Source organism: Carcharodon carcharias, chromosome 5, assembly GCF_017639515.1.
Source record: "Carcharodon carcharias isolate sCarCar2 chromosome 5, sCarCar2.pri, whole genome shotgun sequence".
NCBI lineage: Eukaryota > Metazoa > Chordata > Chondrichthyes > Lamniformes > Lamnidae > Carcharodon > Carcharodon carcharias.
Window position 1 is genome coordinate 61,954,390 of NC_054471.1, and position 23,060 is coordinate 61,977,449.

The 23,060-nt window shown below is 39.8% G+C and overlaps 1 protein-coding gene across 3 annotated transcripts in view; it reads left to right on the forward strand.

Moving 5' to 3' along the window:
• ttk (ttk protein kinase) overlaps positions 1 to 23,060 on the forward strand; it is a 69,807-nt gene that overhangs the window by 26,287 nt on the left and 20,460 nt on the right. For all 3 annotated transcript variants that reach the window (XM_041187149.1, XM_041187150.1, XM_041187148.1), the window contains exons 11-17: positions 461 to 642; positions 5,310 to 5,455; positions 5,578 to 5,749; positions 5,862 to 5,957; positions 9,955 to 10,112; positions 16,116 to 16,267; positions 18,487 to 18,611. In XM_041187149.1, the coding sequence (XP_041043083.1) occupies positions 461 to 642; positions 5,310 to 5,455; positions 5,578 to 5,749; positions 5,862 to 5,957; positions 9,955 to 10,112; positions 16,116 to 16,267; positions 18,487 to 18,611 (1,031 nt within the window). The remainder of the gene's footprint in view (positions 1 to 460; positions 643 to 5,309; positions 5,456 to 5,577; positions 5,750 to 5,861; positions 5,958 to 9,954; positions 10,113 to 16,115; positions 16,268 to 18,486; positions 18,612 to 23,060) is intronic.

Consider the following 23,060-nt stretch of genomic DNA (forward strand, 5'->3'; position numbering starts at 1 on the left):
TTTCCCTAAATTCTCTATTCACTTAATACATTTGAGGTCTTATCAGTGTGACAAATTTGTTTAGATCAATGTTATCAAACCCCTGTGACAATTTTGAAAACTTATACGCAGCCTTGAAAGAGTGCAAGTCAAACTCTCAATCTTTACTCGTAATTTGGACTTGGTATAGTGTTTCGCACTTTGCTGTGTGTTCCCTTGGACAATTATATTCTTTCCATTGAATGATGATCAATAGTACACTACATGTAGCATTTCTGGATACAGTATCATTGTTACCTATTTTGTTAAACATTAAAATTATTGAGAGTCTGGCGATATTGAGATCAGCTTATGAGTAAAAATTATTTGCAGATTAATTTGCTCGGTTTTTCCTTTCTGCTCAACCATTTTCAATTGTCCCTTCCCTAATGAGCTCGCAATATTTGAATATTAAGAGATAAGTTTGGCTTTTGTCTTCTAGCAATTCCTGATCAAATTAAGCAAGAAGAATATGAACTAAAATCTGACAACCTGAAAGAAAAGAGGTTAAAGGAATGCAAGACACACACTGTTGATGTGATAAAGAAACAAGGTAGTTTCGCTGTAGAAGCTGTGAGGGGGAAAGAAAAATCTGGCAGCGCTTTCACTCAAGTTTCACCTGAGGTAAAGTACAATTTTTTTTACAGCAAAAAAAGTGTTTTAATGTATATTCTTTTGTGCAAATTGGAATTATAATTTTATCTCAACTATTTGTCTTTGTTGCCAACTTTCTCTAAAGTGACAGTTGTGGAGCTGAAGGATGAAAGATTTAAATGGACATGTTGTTCACGCCTGCTTCTGGCATTAAGACTACTGCATTTGTCAGTATAATTCTAAAATCCGAATGGTCTGTCAGGTGCGACCTAATACTAGGAAATTGTTAATTTCTACTATTGAAAACATCTGATTTGCTTTATTTATTCCTGCCAAGCATTTTTGCTATAGTTTGATATATTAACAATCAGGAACCCCTAGATATCTTTCATTTTTCATACACATTATTTTCTAATTTATAATTTGAGCCCCTTTCTGCTTTTTGTCCCATGTGAAGTACTTTGTATTTTTCTACATTTTAATTCCCTCCGCCCAAATCCAAGTACATACAAATCCTCCTGTAGCTTTACTGCTTATATTTTGAATCCACAACCATCATTAACTTTGTGTCACTTAGAAATTTAGCTACTGTGCTTGTGACTCTCTGCTCCAGATATTTTTGAAAACATTAAGGTGATACAGGGAAGGTGGCAGCTTAGATCCAAAATTGGCTCAGTGACAGGAAGCAAAGGGTAGTGATCGATGGATGTTTTTTGCGAACGGGAAAACGATTTCCAGCGGTATTCCACAGGGCTCAGATTTGGGCCCTTGCTATTTTTGCATATATTTATGAATTAGACTGGAACGTGCGAGGCACGATTGGGAAATTGGCTGTGTAGTTGATCGTGAAGAGGATAGCTGTTGACTCCAGGATGATATCAATGGTTTGGTTAAGTGGCAAATGGAATTCAATCCATAGAAGTGTGAGGTAATGCATTTGGGGAGGGCAAATAATGCAAGGGAGTACTCAGTAAACAGGAAGTGAGAGACCTTGGTATGCATGTCCACAGGTCCTTGAAGGTGGCAGGATAGGTGGACAAGGTGGTCAAGAAAGCATATTGGAATGCTTTTCTTTATTGGGTGAGGTGTTGCATACAAAAGCAGGGATGTAATATAAGGGGGGGAGGGGAGGTCAATTACCTGGGGGTATAGATTTAAGGTGATTGGTAGAAGGTTTAGAGGGGACATGAGGAAAAGTGTTTTCATCCTGCAAGTGGTGGGCATCTAGAAGTCACTGCCTAAGCTAGTGGTTGAGGCTGAAACATTCAACTCATTTAACAGGTACCTGGATCTGCATCTGAAATGCTATAACCTGCAGGGCTACGGATGAAGTGCTGGAAAGTGGGTTTAAAATGAGTTTTTTGGCTGGCGCAGACACAATGGGCTGAATGGTCTCTTTGTACACCATAACTTTTCTATGGTTCTATCAAGCAGATGAGTTTCCAAAGCACACCTTTATGGAACCATGTGTATCAGTCTCCCAGATTGATGACACTTCCAGTACCATCACTTTCTGGGTTCTATTGGCCAACCAGTTATGGGTTCATTGTAAAGTTCCAACTTTGTTTTCATTTTCTGCCTTCGTGATGAACTATATCAAAAGCCCTTATTACAATCGAGTTATGCTACCTCCACTACTATACCTCTATCAAGTTCCTTTGTCACAAACTCAAAGAAAATTAGTAAATTGGATTGGTGAGATCTCTCCTTCAGGAAGTAGTATTGACTCTCTTTCAGGATTTTATTTCTATCCAGATGTATTTTCTCTACACCTTGGTTTTATTAAACGTTTCCATTACTATAGATACACGGCATGTCTAATTTCCTGGGTCTTGTGAGCTATCAATTTTTTAAAAAGCTGTTTGTAACATCCGCCTTTCTCCAGACAATACCTATGTTTCAGTGATTTCTGGGAAATTTGTTGGAATTTTTACTATTTCCTGTCTTTCTTCTTTAAGGATCCCCTGCATCTTATGCTTCTGAGGTTTATTTATCTTAAGTTTGGACAGCTGTCTGGCAACCATGGTGGGTGTTTGTGAATAGTCACAACTTACCTCTTCAACATCCTTTACTTTTTTTTTCCAAATCAAATTAGTCACCTGACTTTGATTAAAAACCAAGGCAATTTTTGCAATATGTGTACATGTACTATTCTGGTATTGAATTCATAATTCTGTGGCATTTTTCTTCATAGCATTAAATGCCTTTTTTCTTCTTGTAATTGCTTGGTAATTCAATTCAACCAGGTAGGAATTCCTAAGTGTGGTAGCTTTGCTTAACATGGCTACATATTCAGATTCACTTAAAAGGAACTTTGATTTCTCTACTCCCTCAGCAAAATTTAAACCTGTGAGGTTGTTCTGGCCAGAGTTCTCAAGTGCATTTAGTTTTTTTTTTGTAAAAATTACAGTTTAATTTGGGTTTTTATAACTTCAGTATCCTTTATAATGTCGAACATTGGTTTAAGAACACTGGTACTTAAATCTCCAACACACAGGTTGGAGAGGCTTTGGTCACCCCTATCATACGCACAGACGAAATAGGAGCAGAAGTAAGCCATTCAGCCCTTTTGAGCCTGCTCCACTGGTCAATAAGATCATAGCTGATATGTTTGTGTTTCGAATTCCACATTTCCATCTATCTCCGATAACCTTTGATTCCCTTGCCTAACAAGAACCTATCTACCTCTGCCTTAAAAATATTCAGTGATCCGGCCTCCAATGCCTTCAGAGGCAGAGAGTCCCAAAGTCGCACAACCCTCTGGGAGAAAAAATGTCTCCTCATCTCTGTCCTAAAAGGGGAATCCTTAATTTTAAAACAGTGCCCCCTAGTTCTGGACTCTCCCACAAGAGGAAACATCCTTTCCATGTCCACTTTGTCAAGGCTGTTCAGGATCTTGTATACTTCAATCAAGTCACACTTCACTCTTCTAAACTCCAATGGAAACTAGCCCAATTTGTCTAACCTTTCCTCGTAAGATAACCCAGTTACACCAGGTATTAATCTGGTAAACCTCCTCTGAATCACCTCCAACATATTTACATACTTCCTTAAATAAGAAGACCAAGACTGCACACAATATTCAAGATGTGGTCTCGCCAATGCCCTGTACTACTGAAGCATAACGTTCTTTCTTTTATTCCTCTCATAATAAAGGATATCATTACATTAACCTTAATTATTTGCTGTACCTGCATACAAACTTTTTGTGACTCATGTATGAGAACACCTATATCATTCTACACCTCAGAATTTGGCACCCACTCCCCGTTTAAGTAATACTTCACTTTTTTTATCCTTCCTGTCAAAGTAACTTCATGTTTCCTTTCATTAAACTCAATGCAGATTATTTTTCCCACTCAACCTATCTATATGTGTCTGCAACCTCCTTACGTCCTCTTCACAACTTACTTCCCTACCTATCTTTGTGTCACCTGCAAATTTAGCTACCATACCTTCACTCCCCTCATCTAAGTCATTGATATAAATTATAAAATTTGAGACCCCAGTACAAACCCCTGCAGGTTTACTCTACTTATCACATCCTGCCAATCAGAGAAGGACCCATTTATGCATGCTCTGTTTCCTGCCAGCTAATCTTCTATCCATGCTAATATGTTACACCCTACACCATGAGCCTTTATTGCCGTAGCACCTTATCAAATGCCTTCTGGAAATCCAAGCACAACACGTCTACAGATTCCCTTTTATCCATAGCACATGTTACTCCTTCAAAGAACTCCAATAAATTAGTGAAACATGATTTCCCTTTCACAAAATCATGATGACAGATCCCAATTACCTTGAGTTTCTATAAGTGCCCACCAATAACCTCCTTAATGATTGATACTAACATCTTTACAAAGGAAGAAATTGCTACCCAGGCCAAGGTGAGAGAGGAGCTAACTGGCACAGCCAGTAGAACTTACAGTTGAGAGGAAGGAGGTGTTTGAAAGGCTATCCTTCCTTAAAAGAGAAAGGACACCAGGACCGGATGAGATACATCCAAAGATATTGAGAGAAGTGAGAGTGGAAATTGCAGAGACACTAGTGATAATCTTCCAGTCTTCCTTAGACACAGGGGAGGTGCCAGAGGACTGGAGAACTGTGAATGTTATGCCCTTGTTCAAAAACGGGTGCAAGCCTGTTTGACAATTGCAAGGTCTGCGCCTCTTCCACTACTGTCTGCTCAGTCCCATTACCTACCTCACGGTCACATCCTCTTGTCCCTCACTGCTGACCAAAACAGACAACCCCCTTCTAAGATGTGTGACCAGTTTCTGGAATAGTGTCTAGGTATTTCTCCCTTCCCTTATGTCATGCAGTGTCTGCAGTTTAGCTTCCTGATCTGGAATTCCTCCAGCTGCTTACCCTTTCTGCAATGTTTGTCCTGGATCATCTTGGCATCGAAAAACTCCCACATTGCACAGTTGCAACATAACACCTGTCTTGCCATCTGGCCTGCTTATGTTATTTAGTTAACTTAATTTAATTACTTACTTAAAATAATTCCTATGTATACTACACCTCTTTTCACAACCCCCCACCCCAATTCCCACGTGAACCTAATTTGCTACCCACTCAGTCAAAATCAAATCCAAAATGTTGATCATGTAAATTTGACTGGATTCACCAATGAAAGTTGAGTTTTACACTAATTTTGAAGTGGCTGAGAGTATTTTTTTTTTTAAATACAGGCTAATGGACCAATATTTAATCAGGCTGGTGTGATGCTTGCTCCAAAGAAATTTCCATCCACAAGTGGTTTTGGTAAAAGTGCAGTTCCAACAGCATCAATTTGTCAGACACCCTGTATCAAAATGTCTCATCGTTTCACAAGCAGGTAATAATCATTTCTGTTAAGTACTCATTAAAGTTACATATTATGCCTCCTTAAAATATGTTAACATTGTCTTAAATGTAATCTCAACTACTTAAGCACTGTGGGTATTTCTTATTTTCAAGTTCACAGACTCCAGTTGTGAGCAAACCTGTACTGGCGCAGGTTTCGACTCCACACAGTTTTATGCCAGCTTCCCAATTTTACACCAGTTTCCCACCTACTCCAGCAACACCACAACAACATGGTGATCAGCTCCAACAATATGGATGTTCTCAGCTTCTGCCACAGTTAGGGGTAATGTTGATTTACAAATTGAATTTTCAATACTGCTTGTCATTTTGAGAATTAATTGTGTGTTCTGAATTTGAATATGAAGTTTTAGTTGAAATTTTCGATTTTTTGTCAGATTTCAGCACCTGCTTTCACTGCCAATGAAAGTATTGTGGTTAAGGAGAGGGTCTACTCCATAATAAAATTACTAGGAACTGGAGGATCAAGTAAGGTAATACGGTATTTAATTCCTTTTACTATTCATTTTCAGTTAAGAGCTAATATGAAGTAAGGAAAACTTTAGAGCAGCACAAGATCATAGACTTGGGTTGAAGAACTTGTCACAAGGTCTAGCTTAACTTGTAATATTTATGATTAAATTGTACAATTTGGAAAAAAAAAAGACAACTGCATGGAAAAGATCAATTTGGCCAATAATTGTTAAATTGCAAGAGTAGCCCAGAATCACAAATTGAAACTAGTAGGGCCAGCATCAGGAGCTTGATCCTCAGTGTGATCAATGCATGGAATAGACACTCTCATGGCATAGTGGCAATGAAAATTATGGAATAATTGAAGAGCCAATTTGATGCTGCAATTGGGAATTTTGGGACCATTCTCTGGTGGAATGAAAATGACCTGAATGATCTTACGTAACTATCTTGTGACTGTAGGTTTACGCAAAAATTTCCTGAATTGGATAAAATACATAAAAGGGAGGTATTTAAATGATTGACTACTCTTAAAGTAGAGAAGCCAGCTGGTCAGCATGGGATGCATCCTAAGTTATTGAGGAAAGAAAGGGTAGAAATTGTAGAGACTCTGGCCACAATCTTCCTTCGATGTGTAGGTGGTGCCAGAGGACAGCAAATGTTGCACCTCTTTTGAAAAAGAGGTGAGTGATAAGCACCACAACTCCAAGCCAGTCACCTTAATGTCATTGTTGGGGGAAACTTTGAAACAATAAACTGGAACAAAATTATTAGCATCTGGAAATGTATAGACTAAGAATTGAAAGTCAGCATGAATTTGTCAAACACAACTCTTGTTTGATTAACTTGATTGAGTTATTTATAATGCAGAGGATTGATGAGGATAGTGCCAAGTAATAGACTTTCAGAAAATTTAGAGATGGGGCAGCATGCACACAAAATTGGCAATAGGGCAAAGCTGATAATTGTGCTTGATTTTTTTTCAGACTTGTGGGGTGGGGGTGGGTGGGGGGGAGCAGGAGTATGTTTTCCCCATGGGCCAGTATTAGGACCATAGCTCTTTTTGATCTATAATAATGACCTGGAATTGGGTTCACAGGCATAATTTCAAAGCTTGCAGATGACATGAAACTTGGGAATGTAGTAAATTATGAAGATAATCAACTTCAGGAGGGCATAGACTGATGAAATGGTAAGAGAACAGAGAAATCTGGGGTGTATACATTCAAATCTTTGAAGGTGGCAGTACAAGTTGAAAAGGATGTTATGAATCATATGGGACCCATTACTTTTTTTAATAGAAGAAATAGAGTACAAAACGAGGAAGTTATGCTAGAGGTTTATAAAACATTGGTAAAGCCCCAGCTGGAATATTGTGTTCAATTATGGGCGCTGAATTTACGAATTATGTAAAGACCTTGAAGAGGGTGAATTAGAGTTTTATTTAAATGGTTACAAGGATGAGTGACTTCAGTTCTGTGAAGACACTGGGGAAGCTGAGTTTGTTCTTAGGGCAGAGAAGGTTAAGAAGAAATTGGTGTAAGTTTTAAAAATCATGAATGAGTATGTAAGGAGAAACTCTTCCGTGGCAGAAGGATACTGCTTTAAGGCAATAGATAAAAAGAATTGGATGATTTTGTTTTTATATTGGGTTATTGTGATCTGGAATGTACTGACTGAAAGAGTGGCAGAAACAGCTTTGGTATTGGCTTTCAAAAGAACTAATGACAGAAAGATAGGTAGGAAAGTTAATTGTGAAGAGGACATGAGGCTACAAAAGGTATATAAATGGGTTAAGTTAGTGGGGGAAAGTTCTGGTAAATGGAATACAATGTGGGAAAATAAGAAATTGTCCATTTTGGCAGAAAGAATAAAAAAGAAGCATGTTGTATAAATGGTGAAAGATTGCAGAGTTCGGAGATGTAGAAGAATCTGGGTACCCTAGTACATGAATCGTAAAAGGTTAATATCCATGTGCAGCAAGTAATTAGGAAAGCTAATAGAATGTTATTGTTTATTGCAAGGGGAATTGAATTCAAAAATAGGGGGGGATATGCTTCAGTTATACAGGGCACTGGTGAGACCACATCTGGAGCACTTTGTACAGTCTTGATCACCTTATTTAAGGAAAGATGTAAATACTTTTGGAAGCAGTTCAGAGAAGGTTTACTGGACTAATACCAAGAACGGGCAGGTTGTCTTATGAGGAAAGGTTGGACAGGCTAGGCTTGTATCTGCTGGAATTTAGAAGAGTATGAAGTGAATTGATTGAAACATATGACATCCTGAGGGGTCTTGACAGTGTGGATGTGGAAAGGATGTTTCCTTTTGTGGGAGAATCTAGAACTAGGGGTCACTATTTAAAAATAAGATGTCGCTTATTTGAGACGGAGATGAGGAGACATTTTTTTCTGAGGGTCATGAGCCTTTGGAACACTCTTCCTCAAAAGTTGGTGGAAGCAGAGTCTTCAAATGTTTTTAAGGCTGAGGTGAATAGATTCTTGATAAGCAAAGGGGTGAAAGGTTGTCGGGGGTAGGTGGGGATGTGGAATTGGGGTTACAATTAGATCAACCATGACCTTTATTGAATGGCGGAGCAGACTCAAAGGGTCGAGTTGCCTATTCCGGCTCCTAACTTGTATGTTTTTATAAATACTTGGAAATATTTATAGTTTTGTGGGGATATAACAGAGGAGTGAGACTAATTGAATAGTTACCAAAGGGCCAGTACAAAGAAGGTGGGCTGAATGGCCTCCTGTGCTGATCACTCTATCTATGATTCAGTTAATGCCCTTGGAGCTGAAGCTGCAACATTTGACTTTTTCCAGAATTAACATTTTTCATTAAAAAATTCTAAAGTTTTTGACGTGTTCGAAGAATTTTCACAACTTTAATTTCTATATTGCCTGTTGAATTAAGCACAGAAATGTATAAGTTTAAAAAATGGATCGAATTGGGATGTAGGACCAATGGTGCAATTGGTGAGGAGTTTTTGAAAGCAGGGAGGTGGCAATGGAAAGGAAATGAGGCAAGAAATTCTATTCAGCAGGAGCACAGTACTGTAACTGTGTGGTATACAAGGAAAAGCCTTTGCAGCGTTTGGTACTTTTGACCGCCCCATCCTTCAATACATGATCCGCATTCGTCATGACAGCTTTCACACGTATACTTACAATATCCAGTTCTACTTCTCTGGCAGTTGTCACAATCCCCTCTGCTGCCCCTTCAGATTATTTGTCTGATATCTGTTAAACTTTGAGAAACCATTGTCTTTGGATCCTCAAAAACTCCCTAGCTTGGTCATCGATTCTGCCAACACCCTGGGCATTGTCTCAGCTATGCCTCTTGTGTCCCATACTGTAGAATATGCGACCTAAACTTCTTCATTTGTCTCCCCTTTAAGACCCCCCTTAAAACTAGACTTTTTGATTCAGCTTTTATCATTGGCTCGCCCACTCCACCCAGGTCCCAAATATCTAATTTGTCTCTAAACTCATTTTTCCGATTGCACCTCTTTGGAGTTAATTGGGGCATTTTCTTTACATCAAAGATACTATTTAAATTTGAATTAATGTTGTCTGAAGCATTTGATCAGACATCTGATGACAATGACAGGTTAATTTTAATGCAAACGTTTGAAAAACCATTTTAACTGGCCAAGCAAACATGAATGCCTGAATCCTTTCTAATCCAGCAATGGGACCAATGAAATAGTTGTGTGCCTTTCCTTGAAACTGGCTATCTTTAGACTGCATATGCAGTGCTTTTATCCCTGGCCTAACACGTAAACTGTTACAGCCAAGGCTAACTCAAAATAAAAATAAAAATCCATTCTGACTGTTGTGTGGTTATGTATTTTTAAAAACAAATACAATTTTTCTTTGAAGCAATGCCAGCACTTTGGAGTGATGCAACAGATTAACCAGGTTTTGCTGCAAAAAAATTAATGTATTTAATGTTTCATTCTCTTCCCCCAAGGCAGTTGCATCCACAAATAATCTGTTCTGTTCCAACCAGGTATTCCAAGTACTTGACCAGAAAAAACATCTATATGCTGTTAAGCAAGTTAATCTGCAGGATGCAGATGATCTCGCAGTAGCTGGCTACAAAGATGAAATTGAATACTTGAAACGTCTACAGCAACACAGTGACAAGATAATCAGGCTTTTTGATTAGTGAGTCCTTTTTTAACCAGTTACTTTATTTCTAATTACTGACCAATTACTTTATTAACCATTTGCATTAATATAGCTGCGTCCAAAAGTTCTTCATATCAGAGAGAAATGGGCCATGTGATAATTGAAGAACATGGTTGACCAAATGCACCGTCTAAAGCGAGGGGTGGGGGGAAGTAAGAAGGCTTGAGGTTTAGGGAGGTGGTTCCATATGATTAGTGGTAGGTCAGAGGATCAGACAAATTTTAAGAACCAACAGAGAATGATTAAAAAGATAATAGAGGCGGAAAGCAGAGTATGAGAGAAAGCTAGCTAGTAATATAAAAACAGATAGTAAAAGTTTGTGCTAGTATTTGAAAAGGAATAGAATAGCTAAAGCTTGTCTTGGTCTTCTGGAGAGAGTGTCTGGGGAATTGACAATGGAAACAGGCATTGAACAGGTATTTTGTGTCTGTCTTCATGATAGGAGACTTAAGAAAACTTCCCAAATTTTTTTGATAATCGAGATGATAGGGAGGGAAAACTTAAGACAATCACCATCACGAGAGAAAGGATGCTAGGAAAATTATTAAACGTAAAGGCTGACAAGTCCCAGGACCGGATGGCCTGCATCCTAGGGCCTTAAAAGAAATGGCACATATAGCAGATACATTGGTTATAATCTTCCAAAATTCCTTAGATTCTGGAAAGGTTCCAGCGGATTGGAAGTTTTTAAAAATTAATTTATGGGATGTGGGCATCGCTGCTAGGCCAGTATTTATTGCCCTCGAGAAGGTGGTGGTGAGCTGTCTTCATAAATTGCTGCAGTAGCACCTATATTCAAGAAAGGAGGGAGGCAGAAAGCAGGAACCTATAGGCCAGTTAGCCTAACATCTGTCATAGGGAAAGTACTAGAATCCACTATTAAGAAGGTTATAGTAGGATACTTAGTTAATCATGATTTGACCAGGCAAACAAAATCAATAGTCACTTAGACAAGTGCAGTATAATTAAGGAAAGCCAGCATGGATTCATTAGGGGAAAATCATATTTAATTTGCTGGAGTTTTTTTAGAAGGTAACAGAAAAGCTTGGTAAGGGCAACACTGTTGATGTGGTGCATATGGATTTTCAAAAGGCACTTGATGTGGTGCCACACAACAGACTTGTGAGCAAAATTCATGGAATAAAAGGGAGTAGGCACTTGGATAAGAAATTGGCTGAGTGACAAGAAACAATAGTGGTTAATGGATGTTTTTCAGATTGGAGGAGGGTTTGCAGTGGAGTTCTCCAGGAGTCAGTGTTGGGACTGTTGTTCTTCCTGATGTATATTAATGACTTAGTGTTAATGCACAGCGAATGGTAATTGCTGAGCTGCTCAAGTCCTAGACGGAAACTTGAAACAGCTGCCTCAACTGCTTTGCAATTAGTATTTTTATTTCAATGATGTGTGCCTTGAATTCAATAGTAATAAATCCGAGTCTGAGATTTTTTACCAAAGTAAATTAAACATTTATTAATAGAAGAAAGATTTTAAGCATATTCATAGGTCTACAAATTACGACTGCAATAACTTCTATATCCCTTAATTAATCTGACTCCCAGTTATACTTCTGTTAAAGCAACAGTAAAACAAAATAGATTTCAATAGATCCAGGCAAAGCACTCAATACCCTGGACAGTGATATTCAAAATTAATTTTCTTAGCTACAGTTCCTGTAGACAGCAGTTTGATACATAGAGGCAGGAGGCTTTTCACTCTTAGATCTTACAATGCCTTCTTCCTTACACATAACCTCATCTCCTTTATACATGTTTCTCCCTTTTTAATGTAAATTCCATTGTTCCAATGTGTCTTTGCAACTTTACTTTTCCCACAATATAAATCTTTTATAGAACAAATATTATCAATACCCTTTGGAAAAATAAACACACTATTTAGCTTAATTTCTTCTGGCTAAGCCAAGCATTTTACCATCTCTTTGAAATTCAGACTACTCTGTTTAACTAAGAATGCAAATGTACCTCACATCCTAAAACATCAACCATGTTTATGTATTTAGCATTTCAAGCCTAGCTTCTCTTTTGATAACTCAAAAGCCCCAGACTAGCTGCCTACAATTCAATTAAGACCCCCCACATACACATCTACAGAGAAACTAATCCAAACCCTACTATTAACCTACCTTTACAATAAATCACAATAGTATTATGAAAATTATTACATTTTCATGGCACCTACTGTGGTGTTCGGGACATGATTTCAAAATTTGCAGATGATATGAAAATTGGGAATGTTGTCAAGGCAGACAAGTGACAGATGAAGTTCAATGCAGAGAAGTGTGAGGTGATTCAATTTGGCGGGAATAATACGGAGAGACAGTATAAAATAATGGGAGAAACTCTAAAGGAGGTGCAGGAACAGAAGAACCTCTGTGTACATAATGCCCTGCCATCTTCAATGACTTTTGAGAGAGCAGTTAATAAAGCATATAGTATCCTAGACTTTATTAATAGGGGTATTGAGGCAAGAGTAATGAAATCATATTGAAATTGTATAAGATACTCGTTAGGCCCCATCTGAAGTACTGCGTCCAGTTCTGGGAGCCATACTTGAGGAAGGTACGAAGGCATTGGTGAGAGTACAGAGAAGATTCACAAGAATGATTCACAAGGATGAAGAACTGTAGCTATGAGGACAGATTGAAGAGGTTGGGACTTTCTTCCTTGGAGAAAAGAAGTCTGAGAGGAGACTTAAGAGGTATTCAAGATCCTGAGGAGTATGGACAGGGTAAATAGTGAGAAATTGTTCCCACTCGAGGAGCATCAAGAACTAGAGGGCACAGATTCAAAATAATTGGCAAAAGAAGTAAAAGTGATATGAGGAAAAAATTTTCACCCAGAGGCTAGTTGGAACCTCTGGAGAGGCAGATTCGATCAAGATATTCAAAAAGGCATTGGATGGCTATCTGAAAAGAATGAATGTGCATGGTTATGGGGATAAGGTAGGGGATTGGGACTAGATAGCATACTCTTTCAGAGAGCCTGTGCAGACTTGATGGTTTAAATGTCCACCTGCATGGTAAAGATTCTGTGATTCAGAGCCAATATGGCTTTGTGAAAGGGAAATCATATTTTACTAATCTATTGGAGTTTTTTGACAAAGTAACATTCAAGGTGAATAGAGGGGAGCCAGTAAATGTGGCGTACTTGGATTTCCAAAGAGATTTCATAAGATACCAACTCAAAGGGTACTACACAAGGTAAAAGCAAATGATATAGAGGGTAACCTATTAGCTTGGATAAAGGATTGGTTGGCTAACAGAAAGCAAAGGGTAGAGATAAATGGGTCGTCTCAGATTGCCAAGCTTTAACTATTGGAGTGCCACGGGGATCAGTGCCAGGTCTTCAACTATTTACATAAAAGCAAAATACTGTGGATGCTGGAAATATGAAACAAAAACAGCTGGAAAAACTCAGCAGGTCTGACAGCATCTGTGGAGAGGAAGACAGAGTTAACGTTATCGAGTCTGTTTGACTCTTCATCAGAACAGAACTTCAGAACTATCTACATTCTATATTAATGATGTGGATGAGGGGACCAAATGTATGGTAGCCAAATTTGCTGATGAGGCCAAGCTAGTTAGAAAAGTAAAGTGTCAAGAGAGTCTGCAAAGGGTTATAGACAGGTTGTGAGTGGGCAAACATTTGGCAGATGGAGAATAATGTGGGTGAATGCAAACTTGTTCACTTTGGCAGAAACAATAGAAAAACAGTATACTACTTAGATGGAGAAAGATTGTAGAACTCGGTGGTTCAGAAGGATCTAGGTGCCCTGATACCTGAATCAGAAAAAGATAGTATACAGGTACAGCAAGTGATTAGGAAGGCAAATGGAATGTTGGCATTTATTGCAAGAGAAATGGAATATAAAAGTAGGGAAGCTTTACTGCAGCTGTACAGGGCCTTGGTGAGACCACATCTGGATTAAGGTGTGCAGTTTTGGCCTCCTCATTAAAAAAAATATATAATTGCTTTAGAGGCAGTACAGAGAAGTCCACTGGACTCATTCCTGGGATGATGGGGTTGTCTTATGAAGAAAGGTTGAACAGGTTAGAGCTATACCCATTGGAGTTTAGAAGAATGAGAGGTGATCTTTTTGAAACATAAGATCCTGAGAGGGCTTGATAGGGTGAATACCCGGAGGATGTTTCCTTTTGTGGGGGGTACTAAAACTAGGGGAGATAGTTTAACAATAAGAGAACTCCTTTTTAAGATGAGAATTTTTTTTTTCTCCCAAATGGTTGTTGGTGTGTGGAGTTCTCTTCCCCAGCAAGTAGTGGAGGCTGGGTCATTGAATTTATTCAAGGCAGAGTTAGACAGATTTTTGTTAGGCGAGGGAGTGAAGGATTATGGGGGCAGACAGGAAAGTGGAGCTGAGACTGCAACCAGATCAACCATGATCTTATTGAATGGTAGAGCAGGCTCAAATGTTCCTAAGTTGGTGGAAGTAGGATAACAGTGATGTTGGCAAATGTGACAGGATACGGTTTTGGATGAGATATCCCAAGAGAATTGAGGGCCTTTCTGATTGTTACTTGGATCCCTTTTAATGTGCTTCTCTAGATTACTGTTAGTCTATTACATTTTTATTACAATTCAGCAATTTTAAACAGACCATGCAATTTCTTAATACACTCCATGGGCCATTTTAAAGGTGTTATATAAATGCAAGTTAAGTCTTTCACGGGTTGTTTTAAAAAAAAATCAATTTGACCAGTTCAACAGCTATCTCTTTTTAATGTTTAAGTTGCAATAAAATTGAAAAAATCAATATGTAATATGTTGCCTTGTATGTTACTGAGCTATTTGATGAAGAACATCATGTGTTTGCCCATTTATTTTTAAAATGTAAGGATATCAAAGGATATGGAGCAAAGGCAGATAATGGAGTTGAGGCACATATCAGTCAAGACCAAATACAATGGCATACCAGTCTTAAGGTGCTCAAGTCTCCCATCTGTTACTTTTAAGCATCGGGCCTTGCTCCACCCTTTGCTTTGTCTCAAAAGTTCTTCCAACTGAAGCTCCACCCTGTTTCAGTCAGGTATCTTCCCTCAACCTCTGTACTGAGCAATTTCACGTCCTCAGTGAGTTCAGTTGCCACTTCAACTACCTTTACGCTTTTTTATAGTTAAACAATATGTTGACCTTTATTACAACACTGAGGTTGCCATAGTTATTTTCTCTCTGGAACTGGACTCTTCATTCCTTTCCAGATTCCCTCCCCGGCTCTTATGGTCATAGATATTGATACATTTGGCTATTTACAGCGCCACTTTGTAGATGGAAAGGTTTCAATAGCATTACAGACTATAGGGTCGAGGAGTTCAATGCCCACCCTAAACCTTTGTGTCATTATAAATTCTTCTATTTGTATTCATGGCCAATCCTTTAATCTTGTCATGTTCCATTGCATCCCCTATGGTATTGATCATCAAGGTATTTTCTGACTAGTACGTTGCATTGCTCCCTAGCCCTTTCCAACCCCACTTCTTTCTGCATCCACCCCCAAAAAAAACACACTTCCCCCAAGTCACTTAATCAGCCATCTGTTTTTTTCAACTACAATTCTTTTTTGCCCTTGCTCCCAATAAAGGTTTATTCTCCTCCTGGTTGTTCCCCTGGTATGGCTCCCATGTTTGTTTGCTCATGCACTGAAGATGAAGACTTGAGCATATATGGCACATAACTAATTTAGCCATCTATCACACCTGGCTAGGCTACATTGTATTAATGGGTTGGTCTTTCTTTCTCCCTCTCTTTCTCTCTCATCTGCTAAGAAAAAAGCCTGGTACTCCAGGATTACCTTGGAAGGCAAAGTTAAAACCTGCTTTTTATGCCAAGAATCGGACTTTTTTTTAAGCAATTCTGAAAATACACAGCACGTCAGACTTAAGCTAACGAATTTTAATATTTTGTGTATAATGCTTTCAGATAATATTGTTATATACTTTTAACGCAGTGAGATTACAGAAAATTATATCTACATGGTAATGGAATTGGGGAATGTAGACTTAAACACTTTGCTCCGAAGGAAAAAAGTTATCAAGGCATTAGAGCGCAAATTATACTGGGAAAACATGTTGGAAGCTGTTCACACGATTCATCAGCACGGTAAGTAATGTAAGACACTATTTTTAATTAAAGTTTATCAATTCTCCTCTTAAAAATGTTGCATATGTGTCAAAAATGCTTGAGTGCCACTAGTGCTCTATTGCTCTCCATCCCCCCAACCTCCCTGCCACCTAAATGGTTGCTCTTCATGTGTGAGCTGAATGGAGTGTTCTTAAGGCATTTGGCCATGGGACTGTGCCCCTGATTATATTACTAGTGCAATCTGATGTGGGGAAACCCAAGGGTAATAGATGAACAAGGCTTTCCTGGCTACAACCACCAAGCTAAACACCCCTTCATTAACTAAATAAGACAAAATTCCAGATAAATACAATACAGAAATCTTCTTTCTCCAGCACTGCAATGCTTTCTTTAACCAATATCACCACTCCATCTCCTTTCCTATCTTTTCTGAACACCTTGTACCCTTGGAATTATTTTTTTATTCATTTACGGGATGTGGACTTCACTGGCTGGGCCAGCATTTATTGCCCAGTGCTGGTTGCCCTTGAGAAGGTGGTGGTGAGCTGCTGCCTTGAACTGCTGCAGTCCATATGGTGTTGGTACACCCACAGTGCTGTTAGAGAGACAGTTTCAAGATTTTGACCAGCAACAGTGAAGGAATGGTGATATGTTCCCAAGTCAGGATGGTGAGTGACTTGGAGGGGAACTTCCAGGTGGTAGTGTTCCTGTCTATCTGCTGCCCTTGTCCTTCTAGCTGGTGGTGGTCCTGGGTTTGGAAGGTGCTGTCTCAGAAGCCTTGTAGATGGTACACACTGCTGCCACTATGCGTCAGTGGTGGAGGGAGTGAATGTTTGTGGATGTGGTGCCAATCAAGTGGGCTGCGCTGTCCTGGATGGTGTCCAACTTCTTCAGTGTTTTGGAAGCTGCACTCATCCAGGCAGGTGGGGAGTATTCCATCACACTCCTGACTTGTGCCTTGTAGATGTTGGACAGGCTTTGAGGAGTCAGGAGGTAAGTTACTCGTCGCATGATTCCTAGCCTCTGACATGTTCTTGTGGCCACAGTATTTATATGGCTAGTCCAGTTCAGTTTCTGGTCAATGGTAACCTCCAGGATGTTGTTAATGGGGGATTCATTGGTGGTAATGCCATTGAACATAAAGGGGTGATGGCTAGTTTCTGTCTTGTTGGAGATGTTCATTGACACTTGTGTGGTGCAAATGTTATTTGCCACTTGTCAGCCCAAGCCTGAATATTGTCCAGGTCTTGGTGCATTTGGAAATGGACTGCTTCAGCATCTGAGGAGTCACGAATGGTGCTGAACATTTTGCAATCATCAGCAAACATCCCCACTTCTGACTTTTATGATGGAAGGAACTTAACATCCAGTTCTGCCTTTCCTTGAGCTAGGTCTCTGTTATCGTCACAACATCATATTTCCACATGGCAACCTGCGCCTCTAACTCCCCAATCTTGTTTACTATACTTCGTGCATTCATATACATGCATAGTAACCCTGATTTAGATTTTGTTACTTTCTCCCTCACCCTGACTGCACCTATTAGCTTACTATTCTCTATTCTAGCGCTGTCTTTCTCAGTATTTTGTGCACACTGGTATTCCACTGTAATATTTTCTCTTGGTTCCCACAACCCTGCAGAGTTAGCTTAAAGCCCTCCCAACAGCACTAGCAAAATGCCCTGCAAGGAACTCAGTCCCAGCTCTGTTCAGGTGCAACCCATCTGGCTTGTACAGGTGCCATCTTCCCCAGAGCTAGTCCCAGTGTCCCAGGAATCTAAAGCCTACACCAGCTTTCCAGCTACACATTCATCTGCCTTATCCTCCTCTTTCTGTACTCACTGGCAAGTGGCACTGGGAGTAATCCGGAGATTACTGCATTTAAGGCCCTGCTTGCTAATTTTCTGCCTAGCTCCCTGAATTCTGATTGCAGGACCACTTCCCCCTTCCTACCTATGTGATTGGTACCAATGTGGACCATGACCTCTGGCTGTTCACCAACCGCCGCCACCACCCACCCCCCCCCCCCCCCCCCCCCCCCCCCCCCCCCCCCGACCCCAACCCCCTTCCCTGAATGTTCTGCAGTCACTCTGTGACATTCAGGTAGAGAACTAAAGAAGAAGATATATTTTATTTATCTTAGTTCATATACTGTTGTAAAATTATTGAATGTTAGGATTTTGTAATTTCATCCCCACTCCACGAGAAAGCATAATGGGTTTATTTTTTTTCTTTTAGGCATTATTCACAGTGACCTGAAACCAGCCAATTTTCTGGTGGTTGATGGAATGCTGAAATTGATAGATTTTGGTATAGCTAATGAGATCCAGCCAGATGTGACCAGTATTAGTAAAGATGCTCTGGTGAGTAATGGGTGTGTTGTCTTATGCTAACTTCTATAAAGATTTCAGCAGTTTTACTTTGTATAGTTAGACTTTTGATTTAGCGAGAGAAACCATTGAGTGAGTAAATTATGGTAGGCTGTATGTCATTGTTTTACTTACAGTTTGGAATTGAATCCAATCGCGACTGATAGGGTGAAAAACCTCTTTCAAATAACTGTATGCTTTCTCTTCTGGAAGGAAATTGAGTTTGGGCAGTGTTGATAAGTGCCCTATTTACCTTGCTGCTACTGCAGCCAGGCTATCCTTTGTGGCAATGGAACAAAGGAATGAGGTGTTGCTGCTGGCTGTGGAGGGACTGAGAGCCACTAAAAGTAATTTGTTTTTGCCAGAAGTTATCCAGTGGCTACAGCAATATCTCTTTTGGTCTCTAGTGAGGACCAGGCCTTGTGTGTCCTGTCCAAATAAGTTTCTGAGAGCGCCTTGAATATCCGATCTTTCATGTTAAATATGCCAAGTTCCCTCATTGGGGGAGGGAGAAAGCCCAAGTTCATCCAGGCAATTGAATCACCTTTTTATTAGGGACTGACTTGACTGATACTTCAAATTAATGCTACAATCAACAGTCTGATACAGGCTACTTTACCTAGAAGGCTAAGATGCAGCAGCTACCAGTGAATAATATCTTTTCATTTTAGCAAGTGCTTTTCAGTTCAATATATTGTATTGTAATAAAACCAAATTATTTCTGCAAGCCATTCTTGCTGCATCCCAATAGGAATGAGGACAGATTCTGACCAAGCAGCTATCCAGCTTCCCTCTCTTGAACCACTGTGCCCTCCAATAAGAAGCCATGGCCTTTTGCAAACAAGAGAGATTGACACTGATCTTGTGTCTGTGCCATGGTTTTCAGAAAGCTTCTAGAAAAGAGCTTGCTGCTACCATCATCACTTACTCAATCCCTATTAGTGAACACCCCACTGGATTTGGGAAAATGGTTGGACACCGCCAGGTTTGAGGTACAGTACCTGTATCCGGGTACAAAGTTCTCTTCCAGTCAACCTGGTCTGGTGTGGAATGAAGCAGCAATTGTACTGTTTTCATTTATTATACACTTTTTTCATATCACAGAATCTTTACAGTGCAGAAAGAAGCTCTTCAGCCCTTCAAGTCTGCACTGGCTCTCTGAAAGAGCATACTTAGTCCCACTCCCCTGCCTTATTCCTGTAACCTTGCATGTTCGTTTTTTTTCAGATGGCAATCCAATTCCCTTTTGAATACCTCGATCGACCCTGCCTCTGCCACCCTCTCGTGAAGTTTGTTCCAGACTTCAACCACCCTCTGGGTGGAGAAAATTGTTCCTCACGTTCACTTTTATCCCTTTTGTCAAATGTTTTGAATCTGCCCTCTAGTTCTTGATGCCCTCTTAAGTGGGAACTGTTTCTCACAATTTACCCTGCCCTTACCCTTACGGATCTTGAATAGCTCTATAAAGTCTCCTCTCAGCTATCTTTTTCTCTAAGGAAAATGGGCCCAATACTCCCATCTGTCCTCATACCTACAGTTCTTTATTCCTGGAATCATTCCTGTGAATCTCCCCTGTACTCCCTCCAATGCCTTCACATCCTTCCTCAAGGATGGCGCCCAGAACTGGACGCAGTACTCCAAATGAGGCCTTATACAAGTTTAACATGACCTTACTCTTGTATTCAATGCTCCAACTAATAAAGGCTAAGATACCATATACTTCATTAACTACTCTCTCAAAATGCCTTGATATCTTCAATAACAGATGTACATATACACCAAGATCCCTCTGTTCCTGCACCTCCTTTAGAGGCACTCCCTTTATTTTATACTGTCTCGCCATATCTTTCCTGCTAAAACAAATCACCTCACTTCTCTGCATTGAACTTTATCTGCCACTTGTCTGTCCAATCCACCAACATGTCTATATCCTTTTGAAGTTCAAGACTATCCTCATCACTGTTGACAACATTCCCAATCTTTGTATCATCTGCAAATTTTGAAATCATGCCCTGAACGCCACATCATTAATATATATATATATCAGAAAGAACAAGGGTAAAAGCAAAAAACTGCGGATGCTGGAAATCCAAAACAAAAACAAAAATACCTGGAAAAACTCAGCAGGTGTGGCAGCATCTCTGGAGAGGGACACAATTAATGTTTTGAGTCCGAATGACCCTTCAACAAAACTAAGTAAAAATAGAAGAGAGGTGAAATATAAGCTGGTTTAAGGGGGTGTGGGACAAGTAGAGCTGGATAGAGGGCCAGTGATAGGTGGAGATAACCAAAAGATGTCACAGACAAAAGGACAAAGAGGTGTTGAAGGTGGTGATATTATCTAAGGAATGTGCTAATTAAGGGTAGAAAGCAGGACAAGCAAAGGACAGATAGCCCTAGTGGGGGTGAGGTGGGGTGAAGGAATCGAAAAAGGCTAAAAGGTAGAGATAAAACAACGGATGGAAATACATTTAAAATAATGGAAATAGGTGGGAAAACAAAAATCTATGTAAATTATTGGGGGGAAAAAGGGGGGGGGGGATCAGAAAGGGGGTGGGGATGAAGGAGAGAGTTCATGATCTAAAATTGTTGATCTCAATATTCAGTCCGGAATTGCAACCTTTCCAATAACTTATATAGATTTTTCTTTTCCCACCTATTTCCATTATTTTTAAATGTATTTCCATCCATTGTTTTATCTCTACCTTTTAGTCTTTATCGATTCCTTCACCCCATCCCACCCCCACTAGGGCTATCTGTACCTAGATTGTCCTGCTTTCTACCCTTAATTAGCACATTCCTTAGATAATGTCACCACCTTCAACACCTCTTTGTCCTTTTGTCTGTGACATCTTTTGGTTATCTCCACCTATCACTGGCCCTCTATCCAGCTCTACTTGTCCCACCTTCCTTAAACCAGCTTATATTTCACCTCTCTCCTATTTCCTGTTGAAGGGTCATTCGGACTTGAAACGTTAACTGTGTCCCTCTCCGCAGAAGCTGCCAGACCTGCTGAGTTTTTCCAGAAAGAACAAAGGTCCTGACCCTGACTCCTGGGGGACTCCACTACAAACCTTCCTCCAATCTGGAAAACAACCATTTATCACCACACTTTCCTGTCACTCAGCCAATTTCTTATCCGAGTGCCTATTTCCCTTTTATTTCATGAGCTAGAAATTTGCCCACAAGTCTGTTGTGTGGCGCTTTATCAAATGTCTTTTGAAAATCGATATACACTACATTAACAGTGTTGCCCTTATCAACCTTTTCTGTTACCCCCTCAAAAAAGTTAGTTAAACATGATTTTCCCTTAATGAATTCATGCTGGCTTTCTCAATTATTCCTGCACTTGTCTAAGTAACTATTGATTTTGTCCCGAACTATAGCTTCCCTACCACTGAAGTCAGTCTGACTGGCCTGTAGTTGCCTGTTTTATCCTTGCACCCCTTTTTGAACAAGGGTGTAACATTCACAATTCTCCAGTCCCCTGGCACCATCCCTGTGTCGAAGGAAGACTGGAAGATTATCGGTAGTGCCTCTGCATTTCCACTCTCCCTTCCCTCAGTACTCTTGGATGCAGCTCATCCAGTCCTGGTACCATATCAATTTTAAGTAAGGATAGCCTTTCTAACACCACCTCCCTCTCAATTGTAAATTCTAGTGTGCCAGTTACCTCCTCTCTCACCTTGGCCTGGGTAGCATCTCCTTTTGTAAAGTACACTGCTATTTCTCCTGCCTGCACATGCAAATCCCCTTTTTTATCTCTAATTGGCCCTACTGTTTCTTTTACCACCCTTTTATTATTTATATGCTTGGGATCCCCTTATGTTAGCTGCCAGTCTCTTTTCATGCTCTCCCCTTTCTTTTCTTATTAGTTTTTTTCACTTCCCCTTTTGCTCGTCTATTTGCAGCCTGATTCTCAATTTTATTTTCTTCTTGGCATTTGTTGCACGCACACTTCTTCCTTTTCATCTTCATCCCTATCTCTCTCATCATCCAGGGCGCTCTGAATTTATATACTGCACTGATTGATGTTATTGCAACTTTTTCATTCCTTGCCTCTAGCCAGAGAGATTGTCCTTGACCCCTCTGGAACATCCTCTCTCTCCATCACTGTAATTACATCATTAATCAACACTTCCACTCCCCCTACCTACTTCCCATTTCTTTCTTTTCTGTCTCTCCTAAACACCTCGTACCATGGAATATTTAGTGCCCAATCCTGCCCTTCTTTGTGCCAGGTATCAGTTATAGCAATAATATCATAATTCCATTTGTCAACCTGTGCCTGTATGCCACCATTCTTATTAACCACACTCTGCATTCACATACATGCACATTAACCCTGATTTAGGCTTTACTGTCCTCCTAGCTCTGACCCCATCTAATGATTTACTATTGCCTACTCTAATTTTATCTAACTCTGCAAGTATTCTATTTACC